Source organism: Rutidosis leptorrhynchoides, chromosome 1, assembly GCF_046630445.1.
Source record: "Rutidosis leptorrhynchoides isolate AG116_Rl617_1_P2 chromosome 1, CSIRO_AGI_Rlap_v1, whole genome shotgun sequence".
Lineage (NCBI taxonomy): Eukaryota > Viridiplantae > Streptophyta > Magnoliopsida > Asterales > Asteraceae > Rutidosis > Rutidosis leptorrhynchoides.
Window position 1 is genome coordinate 257,039,477 of NC_092333.1, and position 20,269 is coordinate 257,059,745.

General features: G+C 36.5%; 1 protein-coding gene across 1 annotated transcript in view; it reads right to left on the reverse strand.

Annotated features, from left to right (window-relative positions):
• Positions 1 to 1,300: 1,300 nt before the first annotated feature.
• The window catches only part of LOC139897192 (beta-glucuronosyltransferase GlcAT14A-like), a 31,687-nt gene continuing 12,718 nt past the window's right edge, over positions 1,301 to 20,269 (reverse strand). The window contains exons 5-6 of the mRNA XM_071879866.1: positions 1,864 to 1,900; positions 1,301 to 1,621 (exon numbers count right to left, since the gene is read on the reverse strand). Coding sequence (XP_071735967.1) covers positions 1,301 to 1,621; positions 1,864 to 1,900 — 358 coding nt within the window. The remainder of the gene's footprint in view (positions 1,622 to 1,863; positions 1,901 to 20,269) is intronic.

Genomic DNA, 20,269 nt, shown 5'->3' on the forward strand with positions numbered 1-20,269 from the left:
GACCAAACCGACCTTAAAACAAACAAGAGGCGATGACAGTCGAAATTCCAGCTGGAATCCGGCCACCACCACCACCAGGCGCCGGTGGACAAAAACAACAGCAAACCAAGTAGCAAATTAATGCCATTTTTAGTGGAACACCCAACACAACTAAAAACCTAAACAACTAGTGAAGAAGCCGGCAAAAAACACGCCGGAGCAAGTGCTACGACGGTCCAGATCTGGCGTCCGAGAGGGATAAGACGGTAAACCACGAAACAAAATCTACTCCACACATCTCCAACTACACCAATCTCAAGAAGAGATTGTCGAATGTGGTTTTCGGAGGAGAGAGTCGTAAGGGTGGCCATAAAAGATACAAAAGACAACCCACCCAAACGGATACAACACAGATGGCGCAAGGCATTCGTCGCCTGCATGCCGCCGGAAATAATAAAAGGAAGACAGCCGACTTCCCTAATCGCCGGAGAAAGCAAAACCCGGAGAAAGCGAAAACAAGGTTCATTGAACCTCCGGTGAGGTGCCGGAGGCCGGGACGGCACCGGAAGTAGCTAGGGTTACGGTGAAAAAAAGAGAGAAGGCAGAGAGTTCTGTATATAGAGAGAGAGTAGATGGCCACACCATATGTGTTTAATTATCTGACTTCTACATAGTTATGTGACTTATTGTGATGATGATTGATCACAAGTGATATTAGAGCATGGACGTTCTAAGTATAACATATATAACTGAAGAACCTTCACTAAATGAGAAACTAAAAACCATATAGTTCATAGTAATGTATAATGAAAACACTACTCAATGTTAGGTAGGTTGAATACCTTTAAAGACAAAGTTACAAACCAACACATGATAAAATAAGTAATGATAAATTTTGGTTCAACACATCATATATACAATTAGGGTTAATATAAAAGAGAGTTGAAAGTAACTATTAACGCTTTGATGTCACAAGAGAACTAATCACAAACTCGCAAACTTACAATTGAATAAAAGCAGATAATCATGAAAAAACGCAATCGTAATTTATTGGAAGTTTCGAAAAAGGATATGTATTATCTTCTATTAGGGGTATTAAAAAGAAAAAAATATAGAATACTTCGATACAGAAGATAAGGAATTGAAGCAGCTATGTTATGTACTGATGAATTTGCTAATAAGAGAGTGACAGCAAAAGTCAGGAGAACAAACGATCTCCCATAATGCAAATAACAACATACAACAAATTCCAAGTGTAAATAAATCTATAAAACATAAACACCGACTCGAATATTCTAAATACTAACAGTATCAGTCCACATCATTCGAAAATGCATTGATGTACGTTAAATGTCTCGTTTGATAGTAACTCAACCATAGGTTGCTCCAGCCTTTTAGCACCTGAACCAGGTTTTAAAACATCAGCATCACCCCAAAGGGAACAAGCGTCTTCATTAGAGTCACCTAAACACCAGCCACCTGGAACCGGTTTACCCTGACCACGGTTCAGTAGTTCTTGGTCAATGCGGTCAAGAACTGGATCATCAACAAGAAACAGAGAAGCAAAAGCTGCACCGCTGTTGACTATATCATTAAAGTCGTCTGAGTTCAATGGCGATTCTAAGGCATAAGGGGTGAGGTCCTATGACCCCACTAGTGTATAAAATTTTTATTGAATGTGTATTTTAAATTGTATAGGACACCACTAAATTTAACTACGGAACCCCATATATTCGTAGTATTTATGATTTTTAAAGGTAAATGACCATTAAATTACACTTCAAATATAATTAGCTTCGAAATTTTTTTTTTGGGACCCCATAAGGTTTTCATCCTGGAATCGCCACTGTCTGAGTTGAGTGTCTGTGGTTCGTGTTTGGTCACGTATGTAGAATATTGCAAATTGTGGTTTACAACGGTTCTGTTTTGTAGGATCGTGTAAACAAGATTAAACGATCTTAGATTCAATAACGAGTGCGGAAAATCTCGTTATTGGGTTTTATGCTCAAAACTCAATGAAAACCTTTGATCTTAATGATAAAATCGACTTAGATATGTTAAAGATCGACTATATTGAATACTAGAACACCAGAGAATCGGATTGTACGTGTAGTATAGGCTAGGATACGTAACCCCAACAATGAACCAGAAACCCCTTTTAAATATATACAGCACGTTGCAAACGTGCGGTTACATGTCTAACCGTACGGTTGCATCCTGCAACCGTGCGGGTGCATACCAGCACAGAAAATTAAACGATTAAGCTTATTAACATGATCATAATGAAATCGGGGACTAATTATGCACCAACAAACTCCCCCTAGGACCCAGTTCATTATCTAAAATCACATTATACATTTTCCCTGCAAAACAACTAAACACACAGTCAACACATTCAATTATATGAAAATTAAGACGTTAAAATAAAGTTATTACAACTAAATCGAACTAAATCCAAAAGAAAATGTTCAAGTTCACAGTTCATGAAATTTAAAACCATCAGACAAACATTAAGCATGGATATCAAAAGCATAACAAGTACGAACAGCACGGTTAAACTGAATTGCCTGCTCGTTATTAGCCAACTCATGAAAGATTGGATGTTTCCTCAACACCTTGATATCAGTCTTACTCAAATTCCTAATCCACCTCGGATCAATAATCCTGATCTGGTCCAAACTATCATTAGGATTATCCAACACAATCACCGCTTCTTCTGTTCTTCCATCATAATACCGCCAACGAAACCGATCACCGAAATTCTGTGGCATCTTACGAACCGGTGCAAACTTCATAGTCTTTGCTCGTTTATACCTAACCACTCGAACTATATTCCCAGTTGATTGATCCGTACGATAAGAAAACTTTTGGGAACTGCGGCTCTAACACAGACCAGCCATACTTGAACTCTTTTCGGATCTTAAACTGCATCCACTGCCCCCAACCGTCAGTTTCATGATAGAGCAGTGTTAATCTTGCCAATTCCATCATCTCAAAATATGGTAGTGTTTTAATACCAACAGAATGTTTAAAATAATCTACCCCATTCTCCCTACGCACAGCAAAGAAATTCAAATCTTTCAAATACGCCCAACTGAGAATCTTTCCTCCTGTAACCTTTCCCGTTCGATCGTAATATAACTTGTATTTTGGTTCTAACGGTACTTTCTTAAACCACGCTTTGGTGCAGGATCTTTGATACTCCCTCCATTCTTTGTTTTTCTGTTTATTTATGGTATCAAGATTCTCACCCTCTTTGTTCACACCAGACGACTCACCTTCCTCAACCGTCCGCTTCTCATCCACTTTCCTATTCAGAACATCATCACTTTGTTGATTAAAAAGATCAGCAAACTCAGGCAAGTCATCTTCCTCAGCACTTTTATCAACGTTCTCATCATCCGAAGCATCCTCAACTATAACTTCTTCAGCACTATCATCGCTTGAATGCCTCTTCTCACGTGTACCAGCAGTATTTGGAGCCTTTTCAGCAGCAATCAACTTATCTACCTCAATACCAAACATTCTAGCTACCTATTCATCTGGCATAGTATGTATAATTTCCCCCTCCTCCACATCATAGTCTAGCAAGCTAATCACTGTACCTTGATGGTCCAAAAAATATGTTAACTTATGAATATCAATAGACGGAGGTTTAGGAAAATGTACCTCCTGTATCTGACTTACGTTCTCAGTCCCCTCAGATGAAGAGTCTGAAGAAAATTCGCTTTCTGTAGAAAAGAGATCATCATTAATATGCTCCATCTTTAACCGAATTGACCCATCTTGAGGATCAGCTTCTATCTTTCTTTTAAACTTTCGATCACGACGATCCAACTGCCTGATCCTCTTAGCCTGTTTTTATGTTAACTGTTTTAGATCAGCAGCTACCTTTTGAGATTTCTCAAGTTCAGAAGTCAATGAGTCCACTTTAGCTTGTAACTCATTCACCCTTTTCTTTTTCTCTTTAACCTTCTTTGTCATCTCATCAACCTTATTAACCAAGTTCAGCACAGTAGCCTGAAGAGTAACAAATGCCGGATTAGCATTTGCAAGAGCCAGCGAGCTACCCTCCTGCGTAGAAGCAACTTGAGATGTTGGAACTTATTTAGTAGGTTGAGCAGGTGGTACCGGGGGCGCCTGAACTCGTTGAGTAGATGGTGCCTCATATCTTTGAGTAGTCGAACCCCCACCTGAAGGATCGACAACCCTTCTTGAAATGTCCTGTTCATATCGATTATAAACGTTTCATATTAATTGATCTCTTTGCGAGGTTTTGACCTCTATATGAGACGTTTTTCAAAGACTGCATTCGTTTTTAAAACAAACCATAACTTTTATTTTATCGACAAGGTTAAAAAGACACCACCTAGATTATCAAGAAATGATAATCTAAAAATATCACACTTACACACTATCAATACATATTGGTTTACAATATTAATATGTTACAACAAAGTAAATCTCGAATGCAGTTTTAAACAATATTATACAATCATGCTGACACCGAATCTTGTCCATATTTTAGCATGCAACAGCGAAAGCTCTTAATAATCACCTGAGAATAAACATGCTTTAAACGTCAATGAAAAATGTTGGTGAGTTATAGGTTTAACCTATATATTTATTAAATCGTAATAATAGACCACAAGATTTCATATTTCAATATACATCCCATACATAGAGATAAAAATCATTCATATGGTGAACACCTGGTAACCGACATTAACAAGATGCATATAAGAATATCCCCTATCATTCCAGGAAATCCATCGGACATGATAAAAACGAATTCAAAGTACTAAAGCATCCGGTACTTTGGATGGGGCTCGTTTATACCTAACCACTCGAACTATATTCCTAGTTGATTGATCAGTACGATAAGAAAACTTTTGGGAACTGCGGCTCTAACACAGACCAGCCGTACTTGAACTCTTTTCGGATCTTAAACTGCATCCACTGCCCCCAACCGTCAGTTTCATGATAGAGCAGTGTTAATCTTGCCAATTCCATCATCTCAAAATATGGTAGTGTTTTAATACCAACAGCATGTTTAAAATAATCTACCTCATTCTCTCTACGCACAGCAAAGAAATTCAAATCTTTCAAATATGCCCAACTGAGAATCTTTCCTCCTGTAACCTTTCCCGTTTGATCGTAATATAACTTGTATTTTGGTTCCAACGGTACTTTCTTAAACCACGCTTTGGTGCAAGATCTTTGATACTCCCTCCATTCTTTGTTTTTCTGTTTATTTATGGTATCAAGATTCTCACCCTCTTTGTTCACACTAGACGACTCACCTTCCTCAACCGTCCGCTTCTCATCCATTTTCCTATTCAGAACATCATCACTTTGTTGATTAAAAAGATCAGCAAACTCAGGCAAGTCATCTTCCTCAGCACTTTTATCAACGTTCTCATCATCCGAAGCATCCTCAACTATAACTTCTTCAGCACTATCATCGCTTAAATGCCTCTTCTCACATGTACCAGCAGTATTTGGAGCCTTTTCAGCAGCAATCAATTTATCTACCTCAATACCAAACATTCTAGCTACCTCTTCATTTGGCATAATATGTACAATTTCCCCCTCCTCCACATCATAGTCTAGCAAGCTAATCACTTTACCTTGATGGTCCAAAAAATATGTTAACTTATGAATATCAATAGACAGAGGTTTAGGAAAATGTACCTCCTGTATCTGACTTACGTTCTCAGTCCCCTCAGATGAAGAGTCTGAAGAAAATTCGCTTTCTGTAGAAAAGAGATCATCATCAATATGCTCCATCTTTAACCGAATTGACCCATCTTGAGGATCAGCTTCTATCTTTCTTTTAAACTTTTGATCATGACGATCCAACCGCCTGATCCTCTTAGCCTGTTTTTCTGTTAACTGTTTTAGATCAACAGCTACCTTTTGAGATTTCTCAAGTTCAGAAGTCAATGAGTCCACTTTAGCTTGTAACTCATTCACCCTTTTCTTTTTCTCTTTATCCTTCTTTGTCATCTCATCAACCTTATTAACCAAGTTCAGCACAGTAGCCTGAAGAGTAACAAATGCCGGATTAGCATTTGCAAGAGCCAGCGAGCTACCCTCCTGCGTAGAAGCAACTTGAGATGTTGGAACTAGTTTAGTAGGTTGAGCAGGTGGTACCGGGGGCGCCTGAACTCGTTGAGTAGATGGTGCCTCATATCTTTGAGTAGTTGAACCCCCACCTGAAGGATCGACAACCCTTCTTGAAATGTCCCGTTCATATCGATCATAAACGTTTCATATTAATTGATCTCTTTGCGAGGTTTTGACCTCTATATGAGACATTTTTCAAAGACTGCATTCGTTTTTAAAACAAACCATAACTTTTATTTTATCGACAAGGTTAAAAAGACACCACCTAGATTATCAAGAAATGATAATCTAAAAATATCACACTTACACACTACCAATACATATTGGTTTACAATATTAATATGTTACAACAAAGTAAATCTCGAATGCAGTTTTAAACAATATTATACAATCATGCTGACACCGAATCTTGTCCATATTTTAGCATGCAACAGCGGAAGCTCTTAATAATCAACTGAGAATAAACATCCTTTAAACGTCAACGAAAAATGTTGGTGAGTTATAGGTTTAACCTATATATTTATTAAATCGTAATAATAGACCACGAGATTTCATATTTCAATATACATCCAATACATAGAGATAAAAATCATTCATATGGTGAACACCTGGTAACCAACATTAACAAGATGCATATAAGAATATCCCGTATCATTCCAGAAAATCCATCGGACATGATAAAAATGAATTCAAAGTACTAAAGCATCCGGTACTTTGGATGGGGTTCGTTAGGCCAAATAGATCTATCTTTAGGATTCGCGTCAATTAGTAGATCGGTTTACTAATTCTTTGGCTACCAAGCAAAAGGGGCATATTCGGCTTTGATCATTCACCCATATAATGTAGTTTCAATTACTTGTGTCTATTTCGTAAAACATTTATAAAACTGCATGTATTCTCATCCCAAAAATATTAGATTTTAAAAGTGGGACTATAACTTACTTTCACATATTTTTACTTCGTCGGGAAGTAAGACTTAGCCACTGGTCGATTCACGAACCTATAACAAATATGTACATATATATTAAAGTATGTTCAAAATATATTTACAACATTTTTATTACGTTTTAATGATTTGAGTTTATTAAGCCAGCTGTCCTCGTTAGTAACCTACAACTAGTTGTCCACAGTTAGATGTACAGAAATAAATCAATATATATTATCTTGAATCAATACACGATCCAGTGTATACACGTCTAAGGCTAGATCAAAACTCAAAGTATATATATTTTTGGAATCAACCTCAACCATGTATAGCTAACTCAAACATTACTGCATATAGAGTGTCTATGGTTGTTCCAAATAATATATATACATGGGTCGATAAGATATGTCAAAACATTTGTATACGTGTCTATGGTATCCCAAGATTACATAATATATTAGAATATATGTATTATACAATATAAGTTAGCTAGGATATGATTAATATAGATTTATTACCAATTTTCACGTAGCTACAACAAGCAAAATTATCCAATCTTGTTTTACCCATAACTTCTTCGTTTTAAATCCGTTTTGAGTGATTCAAGTTGCTATGGTTTCATATTGAACTTAAGTTTATGAATCTAAACAAAAAAAGTATAAGTTTATAGTCAGAAATACAGGTTACAATTCAATATTATAAGAGGTAGTCATTTCAGTCGAAAGAACGACGTCTTGATGACCATTTTGAAAAACATACTTCCACTTTGAGTTTAACCATGATTTTTGGATATAGTTTCATGTTCATAAGAAAAATTATTTTCCCAGAAGAACAACTTTTAAATCAAATTTTATCATAGTTTTTAATTAACTAACCCAAAACAGCCCGCGGTGTTACTACGACGGCGTATATCCGGTTTTACGGTGTTTTTCGTGTTTTCAGGTTTTAAATCATTAAGTTAGCATATCATATAGATATAGAACATGTGTATAGTTGATTTTAAAAGTCAAGTTAGAAGGATTAACTTTTGTTTGCGAATAAGTTTAGAATTAACTAAACTATGCTCTAGTGATTACAAGTTTAAACCTTCGAATAAGATAGTTTTATATATATGATTTGAATGATGTTTTGAACATCATTACTACCTCAATTTTTGTGGATAAACCTACTGGAAATGAGAAAAATAGATCTAGCTTCAAAGGATCCTTGGATGGCTTGAAAGTTCTTGAAACAAAATCATGACACGAAAACAAGTTCAAGTAAGATTTCCACTCGAAATAAGATTTTTATAGTTATAGAAATTGAATCAAAGTTTGAGTATGAGTATTACCTTGAATTAGAAATATATCTTACTGTAAATAAGAAAGATTTCTTGAGATTGGATGATCACTTGAAATGGATTTGCAAGATTGAAAGTAAGCTAGCAAACTTGAAAGTGTTGTTGGTGTGTTCTTGAGTAGTTGTTTTGTAACTTGGTTTATGTATGGATTTATGAACTAGATTGAGCTAGATTTTGATGAAGATGATGAAGAACACTTAGAACAATGGAAGAACACTTGAGAGAGTTTAGTTTAATGCATAAAAATTGAAAAATGAAAGTGTTTATGGTGATGATTGAAAACGTGATGTAGGTACTCCATATAAGGTCACATTAGTTTGTAATTTTGTGTAATCATTCATGCTAGTTGCCAAATGATGGTTCCCACATAGTTAGGTGACTCACATGGGCTGCTAAGAGCTGATCATTGGAGTGTATATACCAATAGTACATACATTTAGAAGCTGGGTATTGTACGAGTACGAATACGGGATCATACGAGTAGAATTGTTGATGAAAATGAACGAGGATGTAATTGTAATCATTTTTGCTAAGTAGAAGTACTTTCATAAGTGTCTTGAAGTCTTTCAAAAGTGTATGAATACATATTAAAACACTACATGTATATACATTTTAACTGAGTTGTTAAGTCATCGTTAGTCGTTACATGTAAGTGTTGTTTTAAAACCTTTAAGTTAACGATCTTGTTAAATGTTGTTAACCCATTGTTTATTATATCTAATGAGATGTTAAATTATTACATTATCATGATATTATGATGTATTAATATATCTTAATGTGATATATATACATTTAAATGTCGTTACAACGATAATCGTTACATATATGTATCGTTTCGAAATCCTTAAGTTAGTAGTCTTGTTTTTACGTATGTAGTTCATTGTTAATACACTTAATGATATGTTTACTTATCATTTATCATGTTTAAATATAGTGTATCAATATCTTAATATGATTCATATGTATTTAATAAGACGTTGTTATAACGATAATCGTTATATATCGTTTTCGAGTTTCTTAATTCAATAGTCTCATTTTTATGTATATAACTCATTGTTAAAATACCTAATGAAATACTTACTTATCATAATATCATGTTAACTATATATATATATATATATATATATATATATATATATATATATATATATATATATATATATATATATATTCATATATATGTCATCATATAGTTTTTATAAGTTTTAACGTTCGTGAATCGTGGTCAACTTGGGTGGTCAATTGTCTATATGAAACCTATTTCAATTAATCAAGTCTTAACAAGTTTGATTGCTTAACATGTTGGAAACACTTAATCATGTAAATATCAATTTCATTTAATATATATAAACATGGAAAAGTTCGGGTCACTACACTTCTCACATGACCTCTCTTTATTTTTGGTCTTCTCAGAGGTTCATCCACCTGAACTTCCTTCCTTTTTAACGACATCAACAACTCACCAACTTCGGTAACCTCATCTTCCAAGCTGTAATTCTCGAGATCATCAGCTGTTCGTCCTGAGTGAGAACCAATCTCAACCACCTCATCTTCATCCTCTATTTCTGCAAAATCAGGAATAATATCCTCCTTATCAGAATCACTATCCTCATTTCTCCACATTCTAGGGTTCCTTGCAACATAATCAGCCTTTTTCGGATGGCCAAACAAAGGATGGTTTGGTGGTGCTACTTTACCCTTGTAGTAAATCATACACCTCACCAACTCATTGGTCATAACATTTAGATTAATGAGATCCTTATCCTCCCTGATAAGCTCGGTATGCGGAGAATTAATAACTAGCTGAAGAAATCGAGGATAAAGCAGATAGGGATCAGACTTAAACTTGCTGTTCTCGATCAAGTAATCAAAAATAACTCTAGAGAAGTTATATGGAAGATTGAGAATTAAAGCCACCGTCATTGATTGCATCACAAAGTTTAAGTCATCATGACCTTCCCTTCTTGAACTCAAACAGTGAACAATAACATGAGCCAAATACTTGAAAGTAGGACAAAAACCTGACTTCACCACTTTTGACTTAGTCAAATCCACATAATACTTACATCTTTGAAAACAACCTTTGACAAGTCCCAAATTTAACCTTGTTTTCGTATCTGCCTTATCAGGGAAGTTTAACATCCTCCTGATATGTCCCTCAGTAAAAACGATCGGCTTACCCTGAACCATACTGTTCAGCACATCAATCCTTCGTTCACAATCCATAGCTTTGGACAAAGTAACATTCTTCCAAAATTCACGTTGATGAGACACATAAGCTGACACATCAAAAGTGATAGCTGTGTAATTCCGAGAACGCTCAAGAAACTCCATAATCCCATGATAATCAGCTAAAGTATCATTCTTATTCAAGTTTGCAATCATGTTGTTGTTAGGTCCAACCTGCAACTCATTGTTATGCTCAGCAGCCTTCTTAGATCGAGACTTTGTCACCCTTCTCGGTTTAGTCTTCTTTTCAGCACGTGTCTGACCAGAACCTGAACCGGTAGCACTGACAGTAGGAACACTTTAAACGGGAGTCCCAGACATATCTGAAATACACAGTCATAATATCGCAAACACAAAAATTATCAGCTAAAAATCAAAATTAGGGTTTCTGACATGTATCCGTACGTTGCAATGAAAACAGATACGGTTGCAAGTGTAACCATACGGGTATGTCCTAATTTATACGGATGCACCAATGCCTGTTTAGATTTTAAATCTGCTGTGCAACCATGCGGATGCACAGAATAGTACTCGGTTGCACGCATAACCGTGCGGTTGCAGGGTGCAACCGTGCTGTTGCATTCATCCGAACTATTAGGGTTTTCAAAACCTAATTCCACCAAAACGAGTATTGATCATCAATTAAATCATTGTAATAGCATCTAATACCTCCGATTAGCATGTTGAAAACAACAATTTCAGTTAAAACACATCAACACTCTCAATATTGATCTTAACCTAAAAAAATAAAAACTAATTAAAATAAGAGATTTAATGGATGAAATAGAACCTGTAGTAGATGAAATTGATGAGAAACACAAGTAGATTCAGAAAAACGAGATCAAAAGCTCCCCTTAACACTTCACAATTTTAGATGAATTTAACACTTAACCAAATGAGAGCACAAGCAACCCACGGTTATGAGTCTGGGTATTTATACCCGTCCTACAATCGTGCGGTTGCAGGGTTGTATCCGGCCCAAAAATATGTAACCGTGCGGTTGCAATATGTAACCGTGCGGTTAGAATTTAAGTCCAAAAACCCTTAAATTTCACTTATCCGGGCGGTTACATGGTGTAACCGTGCGGTTACATTGTGTAACCGTCCGGTTGCTATTAAAACATTAAAACTAAATTTTCATTCTTGTTTTTTCTAACGCTAATTCTCAACCAATTCAACTCACTTATGTAAACTAGTCCATAAAATCTCAACTTTACACATCTTTTCCAGATCCAAAAGCATTTTAACCTAAGTCAAATAAGTGAATACCCGACTTAATAAACTTTTCATTTTACGGATCTCTTCTACTAACACTTACACACTTGCTTACTCCCCCTGGTCCACACATACAGAGTTTATGAAGTAACCACAAAATGATATGCAACAATATACAGTATGAAACATGCAAAAATATTAAAATCACACTAAATCTTTTTGTCTTTTTCATTTTATAATGTAAACAATGGAAAACAAATGCAGGCATACACATATGATGAATTAAATCAATAAACTAGCATGGTGTAAATCACAAGTATGAAAACAGATTAAACTCTCAAGAACAAACTATACAGCTAACATAGTAGACTACCATATTTTTGTGAGAAGATGAATTAATCAACATTTTTCTTGGGATCAGAACTGAACTATGATTTGCAATTAATAACCTTGTTCAATTTATTCATTCAGAACTTTTTGTTCCAAATTAGATTTTCAAGTACTTACACTTTTAGTCTTTGAAAATCAATAAACTTATCAGACTTTCCTCCCAGACTTTTTGAAAATCACTTACACACATGGGGGTAAATAATCTTAAGCTTAGTCCTCACTTTAGATCGCACAAATTTTTTAGGTAGTCAATTGAGCACAATATATTGAAGCTTTCCGCTATCACCTCGATGTACTTTCGATTTAATTGAACAGGAACATCTCATGATATTTCTAGCAACCCTGTCAGCCATGAGCTTCTACCTTAAACTTATACCTTTTGATTCAGAAAGCTTTATTTATCTCAATTTTATTGCATACTCCGTAAGAACACAATTACCAGTCGCTATAAACCCCATGCTTGAGTGGAAAGCTAATAATGATGGAATGAAATGATGATTTTAGGAGTGATGGAATTCTAAATCAGAATACCCTCCAGAAGATATCCCCAGCTATCTAGATCAATCGGCTCAACCCATATCACAGACAATAAATGTACAGAATGATTTGAGTTTTCTAGATCTGAAACTCTGGCACTTCTCCCCCTCGGATATAGATAACTTAAATTGTTCTGATCAGCATAGCGTTTGATCATCTTTCACAAGAAGAATTAAATTTCTGATAGACACATAGTCTGTACTATTTAATAGCATGAACTCTTCGTAGTAGCTGTGGTGCATCATCGATAATTCTTCGAAACTATATATACATGAATAAATAACCAATAACTGAATCCACTCATTTTTTTTTTTTTTTTTTTTTTGGATTTTCTGATGTTGCTCTTTTGCCTTTGCAAACTGAAACATAAATGAAAACAACTTGAAATAAAAGAATAAATACAACTTGGATGATGTGCACCACACTTAGAGATGAACCACACTGCAACATTAATCTTTGGCGTTGAAGCAGTCTCCTTCAATAATTTTCTCAAACTGATGAAATGTCTGTGATACAGAATTGCACCTTTCGACCCGTTCATAGTGAGAACAACCCCCCTTTAGATACCTGACTAACCTAAGGCGTTTCGGCCCAAGCAATAAAGGTGAATAGAAACTAGTATAGGTTCGAACAAAGTAAACTCACTTTGTGGATTTACTTGGCAATCCTTCACTAGAGTATAAATCGTAGTAGGGAGACCTCAACCGTCTGTTGAGTTCCTAAACAATCCTTTCTCAATACATTCTCAGTGATAGGTAGGTGACTACCGTCAACCGCTGTAAATCTTTCCACGATTTTCTTGCCAAGATTATTTACCTTATGCACAAGTGATCCTCTCATTCCAAAATTCAATCCTCAAAATTTATCAACATTCATTAACGAATCATGTACTACTATTTTTTACGCAGAACGCTTAACATGCAAGTTCAGTAATACAATCATTTCCCATTTTCACATAACAACTTCTCATTTTCTAATTTTTCTGATTTTTATGGATTTTTCATTTTTCAATGTTTTTGTATTTTCTGATGAAGCAATTTTATCAAATATTCTACTCAACAGAAAGCAAATAAACACAATCTTTTTGGTTTTTCAATTTAAAAAATGCATAACAGAAAAAAAAATGATCATGTAAAACACAAAAAATAAACTAAGTAGCATGTAAAAATGATGTAAAATGTAAAATATACAAATGATACAGATTGGATGGTTACTTCAATAACTCCTTGTCGAACACAACTTCCGCCCTATCTTTCACACCTAACACATTTAATAGGAATAGGAAACGGGGTCTATCAAACGCTTTTGTAAACAAGTCAGCCCTTTGGGTTGTTCTACCTATTTGTAGGATATCTATTAGTTTCTTTTCATAACAGTCCCTAATGAAATGGTACTTGATCCCTATGTGTTTAGTCTTAGAATGATTAACAGGATTCTTAGTAACAGCAATAGCAGCAGTATTATCAACATATATAGGAATGTTAGAAATTTGCAAACCGTAGTCCCGAAGTTGTTGTTGAATCCAGACAACTTGAGAAGTACAATTTTCCGCTGCAATATATTCAGCCTTACACGTCAATTGTGCGACTGCTGTTTGTTTCTTACACTGCTAACTTATCAACCTGCTACCTAGAAACTGACAACCTCCCGAGGTTGATTTGAAATCTCTCTTACAACCTCCATAATCAGAATCACTAAAATCCGTTAGATCGAACCCATCCTTTCTAGGATACCATAAGCCCAAACTTGGAGTTCCCTTTAGATAACGCATGATCTTCTTTGCTGCTAACATATGATTCACATTCGGTTGTGCCTGACACTGAGCACACAAACAAGTAGCGAACATGATATCTGGGCGAGACGCTGTAAGATACATTAAGGAACCAATAATAGCCCTGTAAAGATTCGGATTGACTTTCGGCCCTGTATTTTCTGGTGTAATCCCGTGATTCACCGACAGAGGATTCTTGGCAATTCGTTCATCTTCCATCTTGAACCGGCTCAAGATGTCAGCTACATACTTTGATTGATGTAGAAAAATGTCCTTTTCAGTTTGATCAACCTGCAACCCTAAGAAGAAATTAATGGCCCCTAGTGAACTCATCTTAAACCGTTTTTGCATTACGTCCTGAAACTCATCAACCATTTTCTGATTAGTTGACCCAAAGATGATATCATCCACATATACTTGTACCAATATAATGTCGTCCCCCCTTTCCTTAATAAAAAGAGTCTGATCGATGACCCCTCGTCTAAAACCATTCTCTATCATATAGTTTGACAGAGTAGCATACCAAGCTCTCGGGGCTTGGTGAAGACCATAAAGCACCTTTTCTAAGAGATACACCTTCTCTGGATGATGTGGGTCAACAAAGCTCGGTGGCTGAGTTACATACACAGTTTCTTGGAGAGTACCATATAGAAATGCACTCTTAACATCCATCTGAAACACTTTAATACCTTTCCACGAAGCAAATGCTAAAAACATCTGTATCGCCTCAAATCTGGCAACCGGAGCATATACCTCGTCATAATCAACTTCTAGAATTTGTTGATAACCTCGAACAACCAATCTTGCTTTGTTCCGAACCACGATACCCTGATCATCTGTCTTATTTTTCAATACCCACTTCAGGCCATACGGCTTACAACCTGTAGGTGGTATTACCAATCTCTAAACACTCAAGTGATTAAACTGTTGAAGTTCTTCCCGCATAGCTGAAACCCACTCATCATACTGCAAAGCATCTTTGACGTCTTCTGGTTCAATTTGCGATACAAAGCACAGTACGCATTCCTGAAGATTCTTCCGGTCTGATTCAATTCAGTATAAAAAGCAGAAACAACATTTGCAGAGGGTGTTACACGTTCATCCGAAGCAAAAGATTCACATGTATTAGCACCTAAAACACCTACAGGCTTAATTACATAATCATCAAAACGTTTAGGGAGAGAAACCGATGTGCCAGACCGTCTTAGTCCGCTGGTTTCAATGATGTCATCTGTATTAGTTTGTAAAAGGATCCACAGTAACTATTTGTATGAGTTCCTCATCTTGAAGTGGTTCTTCCAACACAGTTCTATCCAGTTCTTCCTCTACCAAGTCCTCATATACTTCATCCAGATAAACTTCATCCCCCTCAGACTGTAAGGTCGATTCCTCTAATGCTAGAACTGAATCCCCTAAGTCCGAGTCATCATCATTAGTCCCTGTCACTGGTGCTATGTTATCTGTTATTTTAGGCACTTGAGATTGTGTACGCACATCAGACATACGTTCAGTAGAGAGACGCATGTTATACATCATTTGTGCAGCTATCTCTTCATCATCAGAGTCATCCTCTGGAAGCTTGAATGAATCAAACAACTTATCATAATCAAACTGCCACGTGTACCCTTTTCCGAATGGAATTGCTGCATGTCTTTGAACATCAATTTCGGTACATTCTTCAACACACCGTGATTCCAAATTGTAAACTCGTTTGGTCACATTCCCAAAACCCAAAAACCTACCTGTAACAGTTTTCGGATTGAATTTCCCACCTGAATCTCTAACCATTATACTACAAAGAGAACCAAATGGTTCAAGATGTTTAATGTGGGGTTTTCTTTTCAGAAGCAGCTCAAAACATGTCTTGCCATGACATTTCACAACAAGCACCCTATTCATCGTATAGCACGCATTCAAAATGCCTCACTCCAAAAGGTAACTGGTAATTCTGAGTCAGTCAGCATGGTCCTAGCAGTCTCAATTAGAGTACGATTCTTTCTTTCAACAACACCATTCATCTGCGGAGTATAAGGTGAACTGAATTGTTGTTGAATTCCTCTTTCATTACAATACTCTTCCATTTTCTTATTTTTAAACTCTTTCCCATTATCTGTCCGGATCCTACGAACCCTCAATTTGTACAACGTTTCAAGCCTCGTGATCAGCAACTTGATTTGTTCGAAAGTATCAGCTTTACTTTTCAGCATCACAACCCATGTAAACCGTGAGTATTCATCAGTAACCACTAAGCAATAGGAGTGTCCAGTAATACTTTTCTTGTTAACTGGACCGAAGAGGTCCATATGAAGCATCTCAAGAGGAGTATCAATGGAATGATGTTTCTTAGCCTTATGTGGTTTCTTAGCTTGCTTCCCCTTCTTACACGGTACGCAACCATCAGGAGCCTGAAACCCTTTAACATTTACCCCTTCGACTAAACAATTGTGAACTAAATGGTTCATTTTCCAAAAACTCAAGTGACCCATCCTCTTATGCCATAACATTGACTCTTGCTCAGAAGCTCGGGACACAAAAGCCTGATGCCCTGTAGCTGTGTTCACATAAGCCTTTGACATATCCAGAATGTACAGGTCTTGACATCTAGGTGCCGTCATAAGAATTATATCATCTGGTACTTTATAATCTTTTCTCATGATATAACACTGTTGTTTATCAAATAAAACTTTATGCCTCATGTCACACACTTGAGAGACAGACAGCAGGTTATTGGACATTTCCTTTGCATAGCTCACTTTGTCAAAACTGACCGAAGAATTTGAAATCATCCCTTGAGCAGTTATAAACCCTCCTTGATCACCAGCAAAAGAAACAGGTCCACCCTTAATAGATTTAACATCATTCAACAGAGACATGTTTCCTGTCATGTGCATGGACGCCCCACTATTAACAATCCAAGTGTTTTCGTTTGGACTGTAGGTGACCTGCACAAATAAAAAGAAAAATAATTAGTTTGAGGGGGATACCCATGCCTTTTCAGCAATGGGTTTCCCATTTGCATTAACAGCCATTTCATTTTCCCTGAAAGTGGGGCCCGAACCACTAGCCCCATTAGAACCCTCCTTTGTCACCCACATTTGGTTCTTATGTAAGAGTTTCTTAAAATAAACATTATCCTGTTTAACCCTTTTACTGTTTTCAATCGTGGATTGATTCTCATAAATCACATGTTGACTTGACCCATGAGAGTTAGGTCTAGACGACATCTGATTCTTAGGAGGAGAAGCTGATCGAAATTTTTTAAACCTTTTAGGAGGACTCAGCCCAATCCTCCTTCTGGGTGCTACAAATCGTTTAGAACAATGAACCGCCTTATGACCTCCCAACCCGCAATGCAAAAATGTACGCACAGTTTCAATTTTATCATCCCTAAAATAGGAATTGAAGCTAGGTCTACGAGCAGGTGGAGAACTATTTCTAAAATATCTGGGTAGGGATCTCCTGTTTACAGGAGATCGCTCAGTAGTTCTATCAGGAGATCGTTTTGGTGGAGGAACATACTTTGATTGCAGATTTCCAGCAGGTTTGAAGAAATCCTCCTCCTCAAAGTTAGGACCTTTAACAAATTTAATTGGCGATCGGTTCCTAATCTTTATTGGTCTCTGATTTGCCGGGTTTTTCAGAATTTTAACAGTTTCAGGGTTAGGTTTTTCTACATTTTCATTCTTTTCTACTCCTGCACTATGAGTCTCAGATGTACCTATCCCGTTACCATTATCTTGTTCGGTCGATTGAATGGGAACATAATCTTCCCCGAACTGTTTCTCTGGAGGTGGGAAACTATAGTCATGCTCGAATGGAGGAGGACACTATTTATAATCACCACCAGTTTGTTTTCCTCCAACCTTCTGACAATACTCTAGGACAAACGCAGATCTCTTGTAAATATAGGCCTTTTCCTTTTCAGTTTCAAAAATGATCTTAAAGGATTCTTTTTCTCTCTTAAGCTCATTTATCTCCTTAATCTGCCTCATTATGGTCTGAGTATTTAACAACACATTCGACTTCAAATCGGTCACCTAATCGTCTATTGTCTTAATTATGTCCCTAAACTCTTTTTCTCTATTCTTAAACTACAGATTATCCTCATATTGCTTCTTAAGAACTTGATAAGCCTTTTTAAGGTCATCTATTTCTTGATTTAAAGCAACACAATTATTACAGTTTAGGAAAATATCAGACAACCTTTTGACCTGATCCTCTAGAGTTACACATCTATTGCATGTTTTAACAGACTCCCTAAGTTCATGTAATTGCAAGTCTAAGCTAACACAATTTTTACAAACCGGATTAGTTTCAGGCGTTACCTTAGAGTTATTTGAAGAGTCTGCCATGAACGCATAGAGATGCGGCGCTTCCTTTTTGACTTCACCAGACTCAGATTCGAATTCTGATTCCAACTATGAGCTCGAGCTATCTGAACCAAGATCCAAATTGACCAACCCCTTCTCATTTAAGGTCTTTGTCCTTACAGATGCTGAGTTACACACAGAAGACTGACCAACATACACACAGGATTTCTTTGAGTCGTCATCTGAAGAGGATGACTCACTGCCTGTCCAAATATCCCCATCACTGTGAATGGCCCACTTAAACTTCTCTTCCACCCTCTTGTTTACATACCCTCGACGCAAGTAATTTGCCCAGTTCCATGCTCTGTCAATCCTATCTTCCATTCTGCATCCTAAGCATTTGCATTGTTTATCTCTTCCAACGCGACCCATATTTTCTCTCTCAACCTTTTCTCTTGCTTCCTCTTCTTCAGTCATCTGAATCCTAACTACATTAGCATGACGATCGTAAGCATCAGTTACATCGAAGGACCAATCATAGGACTCATCATCATAAGTAACTGCTAAAGCCTTCGAAGATTCATCCATAATGGAAACATTTACAGTATTCTTCTATTCACGCTTCTAATTATGAAATGGGTTATGAAATCCTTGCTGCTTTGGTTTAGTGCAGTTTCGCTTGAAATGACCCAACTCTTGACAGTTATGACACCTTACTTTGTTCATGTTAAAACCAAACTTGGTGATCTTACTCACACCCAAGTGTTTCTCCCCAGTCTTTTCAATGTATCTTTTCACCCTGCGAATCACACTTCCCATAGCCCATAGAATATCCATTTTCTCCATCTCGTTCTCGTCTATTTGATCGTAGTCTTCCTGTTCCAAATGACTATTACCAATTCTCCCATGCAACACATCATTATAAGAATTTACTACCATCGATACCAACGCCATATCCTCCTCAACTCCTTTTATTGTATGCAAGCGAATATTTTCTGTTCTCAAAACCTTAGTACTTGCCCCCTTGGTTGAAGTTATCTGATACAGAACACTTTGAGGTGCAGGAGTGACATAACTTGACGTTATTTTCTAAGTATTTGAAGTAAAATCTGTTTGTGGCTGGGCGTGTTTCACTTTAGATGAACCTATTTCTGGAGCCTTATATTTCACTGGATTCTGAACAGTCTCTAACCTCTTCAATCTCTCTTGAAATTCTAGCTCCTTTGCCTGATGCTTAGTAACAAATGCACTCAACGAATTATCCATGATAGCAACGGACTTCTCAATCTCAACAATCATTGGATCCCACTTAATCGGTAGTGTAACACCCCGTTTTTCCGTACGTGTTTAAAGGTATAACCTTATTTATTAGCACGCTTATAACTTGTTCGTTTGTGTGATTAAGTGAGCCAAGTGTTAGTTTTTGTGTAAGTACATGTATGTAT